The 10739-nt window shown below is 54.5% G+C and overlaps 1 protein-coding gene across 1 annotated transcript; it reads left to right on the top strand.

Annotated features, from left to right (window-relative positions):
• Positions 1 to 6853: 6853 nt before the first annotated feature.
• Positions 6854 to 8828, top strand: CSF3 (colony stimulating factor 3). The gene is made up of 5 exons (XM_084861859.1): positions 6854 to 6943; positions 7088 to 7242; positions 7608 to 7715; positions 7850 to 7996; positions 8259 to 8828. The coding sequence occupies exons 1-5, from the start codon at positions 6931 to 6933 to the stop codon at positions 8436 to 8438; spliced, it is 603 nt and encodes a 200-aa protein (XP_084717985.1). The 5' UTR covers positions 6854 to 6930; the 3' UTR covers positions 8439 to 8828.
• The last annotated feature ends 1911 nt before the right edge of the window (positions 8829 to 10739 follow it).

Below are 10739 nucleotides of genomic sequence, written 5' to 3'. Positions count from 1 at the left end.
TCTCCGTCTTCCTGCCGCCGCCAGCAGGGCTCCCGTGGGGCGTTTGAGTAACCCGTGTTCTCCGCCGGCCCCTGGGTCATCGCTGCTCATACACACTGTTCCTGCCAAGTTCTGTCAACTGCACATGCGTTGGGGTTTTCTGCCTCCTTAACCGAATTCCTGTCTGCGTGCTCACCCTGCCTCTGGAGGGATTCTGAACGCAACCCCTGGGCTCCCCGACCTCGCCCCCTGGCTTCCAGACCACTCGTAATCAAGTAATTCCTGAAGAGGGAGGTGGTGTGAGGGCCTTCCCATCTGGTGTGTGAGCTGTTCTGAGCAGGGCAAGTGTCTTCCCAGCCTCCCTAGTGGAGGGCACTCTGGGCTCCAGAAAGTCTTGTTTGTTGGAAACGGGACATTGTGTTCATCCCCTAACATCCCTATTTTCCATGAAAGGCATGTTTTAGGTGCCTGGCCTTGGCGCCTGGTCCCACCCAGCCTTGGTCAGTGCTTTGGCATCGATTTCCTTTATGCTTCTGCCACCTCCCCGTGTACTCAAGTTCAAAAAAGTTTGCTTTGTGAAATGCCACTTCCCCCAATGTCAGTGTGGAAGATGGTTTTTGTTTTTGTTGTTTTGAGAGAGAGAAACATTGACTGGTTGCCTCCGGCACACACCTCATACCAGGGGTTGAACCCACACCCTGAGTATGTGCCCTGGGCAGGAACTGAACCTGCCACCTTTTGGTGCCTGGCAGGGCATTCCATCTGAGACATACCTGCCAGAGCCCAAACTTTTATTTTAAGGATTCTAATCCTTTTCCCCATTTTACCGGCCAATTAAAAAACGGAACAGACCTTTAATCCCCTCCCAGGAAGAACGGGGCGGAGGACTAATGGTGAGCACCGGGCATGTCCTTCTCCAATGCCGGATCCTGGCCGGGCTTCGGTGGGAAGTGAACTGCCTCTCGAGACGCCAAGATCAGGCTCCCTCCGCCAGGCGCTGCCTTCTTCCAGCCCATCTGCGGCTCTCGCAGCTGGTGGGTTAGTTTTGTCCTCATGAGGCTGGCCTGGCCCTCGACCACTTTCCCCGACCTCGGAAAGTGACTTCCTTTTTGAGTATCTGATGAGGGCACTTGTGTACAGAGGACAGATGCAGCCCCTGAGGCTTTCTTACTTGCTTAGCATGTCTCATAGGAATTAAAAGTCTTCCTGATGATGCCCATCCTCTCAATTATTTACAATTCTTAAACTCTGTGCCTGGCCCAAAGTGCCTCGGACCCTTTCTTTCCTTGGTAGCGGATTGGAGCGGGTAGACTTGAAGTCGTTTGACATGATGTCCTGGGTTTTGCTCACCTGTGTCTGCTCCGCTGTCCAGAACTTCCTTCAGTAATTCATCCCCATCAGCTTGGCTTTTTCCCCTGGAGAAGCAGTCATTTTTATGCTTGGAGCGCCCTTTGTGTTGTCCTGCTTCCAGTTTTGTTTTTTTAATTGGAAAACAACAGAGAAATACAAAAAATGGCATAACAAATACCCACGTGAGTCACGCCAGCCTGGCCACGGGAGAACCTGAGCGGGGCCGCCCTCTCGGATGAAGGATTAGAAAAGTCAGACTAAAAGAATAAAGCTGGGGCGCCGCCCTCCCAGATGGAGAGAGAGCGCCACGGGCTGTAACCTGAGTCTTTATTTTATAGCCAGATTCCACCAGGCAAAGTAAGGGCGTGGTCAAGATGTTTACAACATTCTCCTGGGTTTGGAATCTACCTAATTACCTGCACTTGATCCAGGTTTGTTTACTTGCTGCCCCTCCCACAGCCCATGTCACTCAGGCACGTGGGACCACAGGTTCGGACGTAAGGTCAAGCTCACGGCTATAGCCCCGGCGGTATTTGTGCTGGGACTTGCACGTGGCTTTGCCACGAGAGGACCGTGCCCTCTCATTAGTCTGAGAACCTGTCCAAACGCTGGAGCAGCTCGCCACACCCGTGTACTTTCCACCTGCATTTAATAAATGTTAGCATTTTGTTATTGTGTCAGGTTTTTAAATATATTTTATTGATTTTTTAATAAAAATCAGGGGAGAGAGATAGAGAGTTAGAAACATCGATGAGAGAGAGTCATCAATCAGCTGCCTCTTGCACACCCCCTACTGGGGATATGCCCGCAGCCAAGGTACATGCCCTTGACCGGAATCGAACCTGGGACCCTTCAGTCCCCAAGCCAACGCTCTATCCATTGAGCCAAACCAGTCTCGGCTGTGTCAGGTTTTTAACCCAAGTGAAAATATTGCCAATGAATTGGAAATCCATCTTGTTCATTCCCCAGGCCCTTCTCTTCCTTCCCCAGGCAGACACTGATGGATTCAGTGGGTAGCCTTCCAGCTTCTGTTTTTACACCTTTGCTACAAAATATAGTATTGTTTTGCCCTAGACCAGCGGTTGGCAAACTCATTAGTCAACAGCGCCAAATATCAACAGTACAATTAAAATTTCTTTTTTTTTAAATATATATATATATATATATATATATATATATATATATATATATATATATATATTTTTTTTTTTTTTTTTTTTTTTTTTTTTTTTTTACAGAGAGGAAGAGAGAGGGATAGAGTTAGAAACGTCGATGAGAGCTGAAACCGGTTTGGCTCAATGGATAGAGCGTCGGCTTGGGGACTGAAGGGTCCCTGGTTCGATTCCAGTCAAGGGCATGTACCTTGGTTGCGGGCATATCCCCAGTAGGGGGTGTGCAAGAGGCAGCTGATCGATGACTCTCTCTCATCGATGTTTCTAACTCTCTATCTCTCTCCCTTCCTCTCTATAAAAAATCAATAAAATATATATTTAAAAAAAAGAAAAAAGAAACACCGATGAGAAAGAAACATCTATCAGCTGCCTTCTGCACACCCCCTACTGGAGATGTTCCCCTCAACCAAGGTACATGCCTTTGACTGGATCGAACCTGGGACTCTTCAGTCCTCAGGCTGACACTCTATCCACTGAACCAAACCAGTCAGGGCTAAAATTTCTTTGGAGAGCCACATTTTTTAAACTTAAACTTCTTCTAATGCCACTTCTTTAAAATAGACTCACCCAGGCCTTGGTATTTTGTCGAAGGGGCCAAAGAGCCGCATGTGGCTCTCGAGCCGCAGTTTACCGATCACAGCCCTAGCCAGTTTGGCTCAGTGGATAGATTTGGTCTGCAGACTGAAAGGTCCTGGGTTTGATTCCGGTCAAGGGCACATGCCTGGGTCACGAGCTCAATCCCAAGTGAGGGGCGTGCAGGAGGTGGCCGATCCATGATTATCTCTCATCGATGGTATTTCTACCACTCTCTCCCTCTCTCTTTCTTCCTCTCTAAAAATCAATAAAATATATGTGGTATTGTTTTGAGTCTTTAGATCTTTGTAAATGATGTATCTCATGAATGTAACTTGCTCTTTTCACTCAGTATTGGGGGGGGGGTTGGTGTTTTTTTTAAAATATGTTTTATTGATTTTTCACAGAGAGGAAGGGAGAGATATAGAGAGATAGAAACGTGGATGAGAGAGAAACATCCACCAGCTGCCTCTTGCACACCCCCTACTGGGGATGTGCCCGCAACTCAGGTACATGCCCTTGACCGGAATCGAGCCTGGGACCTTTCAGTCCGCAGACCAAAGCTCTATCCACTGAGCCAAACTGGTTTTGGCTCAGTATTGGTTTTGAGGTCTAAGCATATTGACACGAGCCCAGCACTGTCCCAGGCACTGAGAAAACTCTCTGAGTTTGTCAGGGGGTGGCAGGGAGGCATATGTGGTATGAATGGGCCACAGTTTATTCAGCCTTTCCCGTTACAAGCCATGCTGCAGCGAACATCTCTGCCTGTCTCCTTGCACACGTTGCCGTATACATGGCGTGCAAGCTTTCTTAAAGAGCCAGATAGTACATTTTTAGGCTGGTGAGCCATATGGTCTGTGACAATTACTCATTTCCTTCCTTCTTGAAAGCGGCTATAAACAATATGCAAATATGTTGTCTATGAGCACTGGGGGTTGAGTTTCATACAATTTTATGTGTTATGAAATATTATTTGTCCTATTTCCCCCCAATCATTTAAAAATGGAAAGCCCATTCTTAACTCAGGGCGTACGTACGTTGGCCCACTGACTAACTGCAATAAATGATTACTCCGGAGCCGGGACACAGATGCTCCGCACCCGGTGCCAGACGAAAGCAGGAAGGATGAGGAGGGGACGTGGCTGCCCGCTCCGGACACTGAGAAATACCTGGGAGAGCCTTTGGGAAGTTGGAAGGATGGGTAACTCGGGGTCTCTGGAGCCAGACCTTTTGCCATATGATTGTTTGGGTCTAGCTCAGCCTGTGTGTGCGTGGTCAGTGACAAGTTCTCGCCTCTCTCCCCTCTCTCTACCTGGTCTTTCTTCTCCCCTGAGCTGGGCAGGAGTCTGGATTGAACCGTTATCCATCTGAGCAGGAAGGTGACGCGATGGGAGCCACGGGGGCTTGGGAAGTAGGTCTGCCTGGCTCTCCCCTGGCTGTGACCTTGGGCAAGGCCCTTTGCTTCTCCAAGGCCACCCCTTGTCTGCGAGAACAAGCCACATCCTACCGCCAGATTGATCAGATGAAATGACAAGTGTAGCCCAGCCGGCATGCTCAGTGGTTGCGCGTTGACCCATGAACCAGGAGATCACGGTTCACTTCCTACTTAGAGCACATGCCTGGGTTGAGGGCTCAATCCCCAGTAGAGGGCATGCAGGAGGCAGCTGATCAATGATTGACGTTTCTCTCTCTCTCTCTCTCTCTCTCTCTCTCTCTCTCTCTTTCTGAAATCAATAAAAAATTATTTAAAAAAAAAAAAGAAAAAGAAATGACGAAAGTGTAAGAGAAGGTGCCTGACATAATTGCCAGCCAGCATTCAGATTTCTCCCTATGGGATGTATGACCTGACACTTCCTGGGACGACAGCTCATCACTTCCTCTGGAAGCAGCCCACTCCATCTTTCAACATCTCACACTGTTAGAAAGCACTTTCCTTCTGTTGAGCTGAAAACGGGCTGTGGCCTTCACTTCCGGTCCCTTTCCAGCCCCGGGACCACCCCAGGTGAGAAAGCCTGTTTTCTTTAACCATGATCCTGAGTCCTTTCACCATTCCGGCCACCCTTCTTAGAGTCACATGATTTTCTGAACCAGACATCTGACACTTGGACTGCAGGTGCAGATAAAAGTCTGGGTCTAGCACTGGCGTGGTCATGAGTGAGGAAGGCCAGACGCTGGCTAAGAGACCTGATGGTTAAGAGTTCTGCTCCTTGGCAAGCTACTTAAGCTCTCTGAGGTCGAATCTGTCTTCTGTAAAAGGGAGAAGGGCTTATGGAGAGGAACTGGACGATGTGTAGCGAGCTCTGCTCACTCGGCACACTGACCAAGGCAGGCTGACCCCTCCGGAGGTTTGAGGGGTCGCGTTTGTCAATGTGAGTTCCCAGCCCCCCGCCCATGGAGTGGGGGCAGCCAGTGCACGGTGGCAGAATGCCTACGGGAAAGTGGAGGTGGGGAGCCTGCTCCACAAGGAACAGGGTCCCTGAGGCAGGATGTGAACAGATCAGCAGGTGAAGACCCTGCCAGCTATGACCAGCAGGGGGCACCCCTGTTGCAGAAATGACCTCACCCAATGAGACACACCCACTCCTCAGGTGGAGAGGATTCCTCTGTTCCCAGGCACATTTCAGAGAAAGTTGGGACAGAAATGGACAGAAATGGACAGCCGTGGTGTGCTTGGTCAGACTGCCCTGGGTAGGCCCCTCGGCCTGGGGAAAGCTCTCTGGCCCAAGGCAGAGGCCCCGGTTGTAAAACATGACCCGGGATGAGGCACTTCCCTCTCTGACCCAGTTCACAGGGCAGATCTAAGTTCTGCTCCTTGGCAAGACACCTAAGCTCTCTGAGGTCAGACGTGTCTCCTAGGCTCCTTCCAGTCCCAACATGGCATGGTCTGCGGATTCAGAGCCAGGGCAGCTCCTCTTTCTCACCCGCAGCCCACTCCGCCTTGGGGCAGCACCCTCGCTCTGGCTGGCAGTGCACCCGGCCTGGGAAGCCACGCATCCCAGACCCCAACTCCAAAGCCCTGGGACCCTGTTCGGGAAAGGGGGTGCGGGAGGAGGAGGAAGGGCAGGGTTAGGTGAACCCAGAGCCTCGAAAGGGTCTTGCTTCATTCAGGACAGGCATCCGGTTTCCTCTGGTCTCTGCCAGGATTCCAGGGGCTTAAAGGGATGAGTCATGGGGGGGACTGGGGAGTTCCCAGCTAATCAGTGCAGGCAGGAGCCTGGGATGCTGGCCATCAAGCCGTGCAGAGGGTCAGGAGGCAAGACCCTAATGTCCGTAATCCCCGGCCCCTGGGCTCTCGGGGGAGGATTCCGGAAGGCCGTGGGCGTTTGGGGGTAGAAATGGGGGCGACTAGCTTCTCCCCTCTCGGAATGTAGGTGCCGAGAGCAGGTGGCTTGACTATCCCACGGGAAAGTGGCAGAGCGAGCTGCCCCACAGATCTGCCAGGAGAGAGGGTGGGGCTGCCCAGAGGTCAGGCTCCGAGCAGTCCAACTCCAGCCTCCAAGGCTCCGGATCGGCGGCTCAGCCTTTGTTCGGGGCCCTGTTCAAACACCCCACAGCAGCTCGGGCCTGGGTGGGGCAAAGGGGAGGAAGAGAGTGTGAGGGGGCCCCGAGGTCAAAGGATGTGGGATTCCACAATTTCACAAAACTTTCGCAAACAGCATTTTGTCTCAACCCCCCCTTGTTGTTGTCCAGGACAATAAATTTGCATAAATCCTGGGAAGTTATTACTAAGCCTCAGTGGCAGGTATTTCCTCCCGGGCCTCCATGGGCTGAGGTATAAAGATCCTCAAAGCTGGTCCCGGACAGAGCCCGAGCCTGCAGCCCCAGCCAGACTCTGCTGACCCGCTGCCCAGAGCCCATGAAGCTGATGGGTGAGTGTCCCGCCCAGGATCTGCCTGCCTGGGGCAGGGGCGGGGGGTTGGAAGGGTCCAGGGGCTGGTGGTCCCTAAGTCCCCAGAACGGGGTGCTGGTGGGAGCGGAGAGGACAGCTCCTGAGCCCGTCCGCCCGCTCCCAGCCCTCCAGCTGCTCCTCTGGCACAGTGCACTTTGGACGGTGCATGAAGCGGCTCCCCTGGGCCCTGCCCACCACCTGCCCGAGACCTTCCTGCTCAAGTGCTTAGAGCAGGCGAGGAAGATCCAAGCGGATGTCCTGGCCCTGCAGGGAAGGCTGGTGAGTGAGGGGCGGGCGGCAAGGAGGGAGGGCACACACACGCTGCCCAGGGGGGTCGGGCAGAGGACCGAGGAGACCGCGGAGGGAGGGGAAGGGAAGCGTGTGTGTGCATGGGGGGCGGGGGCGTCAGGAGGGCCTGGGAGCAGAGAAGCACGGGACAGGGAAGGAAGGTAGGAGAAGGGGAGCCCTGAAAGGCGGGAAGAAACTGGGGGAGAGAACCTTGGGGACCGAGCCGGGATGGAAGTGGAGGGCAGGATGGGCTGAGGAGCCTGGCAGGACATGGAGGCAGGGGGAGGCCTCAGAGAGATTGGGGGACAGCTTGGCTCTATTAAGTCCCCTGCACTCAGCATCCTTCTCGTCCCCAGTGTGCCACCCACCAGCTGTGCCACCCCGAGGAGCTGGTGCTGTTCAGGCACTCTCTGAGCATCCCCCAGGTGCCCCTGGGCAGTTGCTCCAGCCAGGCCCTGCAGCTGGTGAGTGTCTGAGGGGGAGGAGGGCGGGGAGGGGAAGGGTGATCTGGAAGGTCCCCCACCTCCAGGCTCCAGGCTGGGGCCCTGAGGGGAGCACCCCAGCAGCACCCGCTGACTCTCCCTCTCCGTCTCCCCAGACAGGCTGCCTGGGGCAGCTCCACAGTGGCCTCCTCTTCTACCAGAGCCTCCTGCAGGCCCTGGCAGGAGGCCCCCCCGGGGTGGGCCCCACCTTGGACGTGCTGCAGCTGGACATCACTGACTTCGCCACCAACATCTGGCAGCAGGTGAGCCTGGGTTGGGAGCGGCAGGCGTTAGGGACCTAGACCGAGCTGGTCCCTAAAGGTCGTGCTGGCAACCTGGGGGGTGAGGGGACCCTCCTGCTGCTGGCCTTCCCACGCTCCCCTAGTTGAGGGCAGGAGTGGGGTCACTGGAGCTCCGAAGAGGCCTGGGTTCGGGCCCTGGCTCTGTCTCATGATCTGTGGTAACCATGCCCACTCGGCAGGGCGCTGGCTAATCTTGTCCTTTCTCTCTCCCCCCCCCCCCCAGATGCAAGAGCTGGGGATGGCCCCCGGAGTGCCGGCCACCCAGGGCACGATGCCCACCTTCACCTTCACCTTCACCTCGGCCTTCCAGCGCCGGGCAGGGGCCTTCCTGGTGGCCTCCAACCTGCAGGGCTTCCTGGAGCTGGCGCTCCGCGTCCTGCGCTACCTCTCCTCGGAGCCCTGAGCGAACCCCCCCCCCCCCAATGTATTTATCGCTATTTATTATTTATTTAAACCTAATATTTAAAGACAGGGAAGAGCGGAACGGAGTCTCCGATTCCTGGGCCCTTCCCTCCACCTCCAAGTGTCGTTCTGTCTGTGGCAGAGAGAAAACTCCTGACTTCCTGTCCCCTGGACTGGGAGGTCGCTAGGTAAATACCAAGTATTAACTCCGATGACTGGGGTGGGCACCGACCCCCCAACCCCGACGGTACCCCAACTCGGGGCCCCTGGAAGCATCAGAAGCTCTCCCGCGTGGGAGACCAGACAGCCTGTTTAATATTTAAACAGCCGTGTTCGCAGCTGTGTCCTCGATCCCTCCCTCGCCGGCTTCGGCGTGGCGTGTGAGCGCCAGGCCTTCTTCCCCTCCCGGCCCCTCCCCACGGGCGTGAAGCCCGGCGGAGGCGGCCTGGGCTTGGAGGCTTGACCCTGCGGTCCCACAAGTTTGTTGGGTAATCTAATTTTTCTTAAGACTTCGGGGGGCATGTTTTGATGCCCGTGGGGTGTCTCTTGTTTTTTCTGGACGGACACCCGTAGGCCTGGGACACCACCCGCACCGGGGCCAGTGCTCCGCCTCCCTTTCGGGCCGTGCAGATGGTGGTGCACCTGCCTGGCTGCGCGGGGATGGGGATGGCAACGTGGGCGGGAAAAGAGGAGGGGGGTTATGGGATGGGTGAGAGGGAAGCTCAACTGTTCAGTCTCAGCCTCTACTTGCTTCTTGTAGCCAGACTTCATGTTAATAAAGTGTTTGTCTCTAGTAAATGTCCTTCCTCCTTCTTGAGTCCAGCTGGTGCCTGGCCAGGGGCTGGGGGGCAGGGAGCTGAATGGCGGTCAAGGGCAGAGGGAGGGGGGAGGGGTGCGGGGAGGAGGGGCTATCAGTCCTCTGGCTCATTCCTTCAGCACGTATGCATCTTGCACCTTCTCTGTGCAGGCGCAAGGCTAATGCTAGGGCCACAGCAGTGCGCCAGGCGGGCCTGGTCGAAGGCAGATGGGACACTGCTACCCAGAGAGCCCTGTGGTCGGCAAACTGCGGCTCGCGAGCCACATGTGGCTCTTTGGCCCCTGGAGTGTGGCTCTTCCACAAAATACCACGGCCTGGGAGAGTCTATTTTGAAGAAGTGGCATTAGAAGAAGTTTAAGTTTAAAGAATTTGGCTCTCAAAAGAAATTTTAATCATTGTACTGTTGATATTTGGCTCTGTTGACTAATGAGTTTGCCGACCACTGCCCTAGCCGGTGTGGCTCAGTGTATAGATTGTCAGCCTGTGGACTGGAGGGTCCCAGGTTTGATTCTGGTCAAAGGCACATTCCTGGTTTGCAGGCTCAATTCCCAGTGTGCTGGAAGCAGGAGTGTGCAGGAGACAGCTGATCAATGATTCTCTCTCATCGATATTTCTCTCTCCCTCTTCCTTCCTCTCTGAAATCAATAAAAATATACTCTAAAAAACATATGTTCATCTTGCCTGCCATATGTCTAACACAATCATTAAACCACTTTTTTTTAAAAATCAATGAAAAAAATATCCTCAAATGAGGATTTAAAAAATTTTTTTAAAAGTGCCTTGGCCTGGCCAGTGTAGCTCAGCGGTTGGGCGTCAACCTATGAACCAGGAAGTCTAGGTTTGATTCCTGGCCAGGGCACCTCCCCAGCAGGGGTGTATAGGAGGCAGTCGATCAATGATTCTCTCTCATCACTGATGTATCTATGGCTCTCTCCTTCTCCCTTCCTTTCGGAAACCTATAAAAATGTAGTTTTAAAAGAGAAGTGCCTTGTACAGATCAGGAGGCGGAGTCTAGGTGACTGCGTCGGTGTGAACTCAAATCGCAGGCTCTGTACTTCTCCCCCTTCCGCAGCGGCCTCTGACCGGGCGGGCAGGAAGCTGCTCACACCTGCTCTCCTGCTGGTCTCAGGCCTGGGCTGAGCGGGCAGCTGGGAGGGGCTGCTTCCCACAGGGCAGCTCTCTCCCTCAGCCCAAGGTGCCCCTGTGGTTCCCAGGTGCCTCTGCCACACCCCGGGAAGTCCAGCCGGCCAGCCAGTCCCCAGTTCCCCCTCCCCAGGCTTCCCCGTCCTCATCGGCCCTCCCTTCCCTTCCGCTCGTGGCTCCTTGCAGAGCAGGGTCTGGCTCGGCCAGCTGGACCTCCCAGCGGTGGCTCAGTCCTCCCTCGGTCAGTTCTGAAGGAATCAGGCTTGGAGTCCCCCGGAGCAGGCAAGGCAGCGTTAAACAGAGCTCCCACCCCTCACCGCCCCACAGCGCCCCCCACCCCCC

Source organism: Pipistrellus hanaki (assembly GCF_964339955.1).
Source record: "Pipistrellus hanaki genome assembly, chromosome: 16".
Lineage (NCBI taxonomy): Eukaryota > Metazoa > Chordata > Mammalia > Chiroptera > Vespertilionidae > Pipistrellus > Pipistrellus hanaki.
Note: the sequence above shows the minus strand (reverse complement) of the source record. Positions and strands in the feature narration are given on the sequence as shown.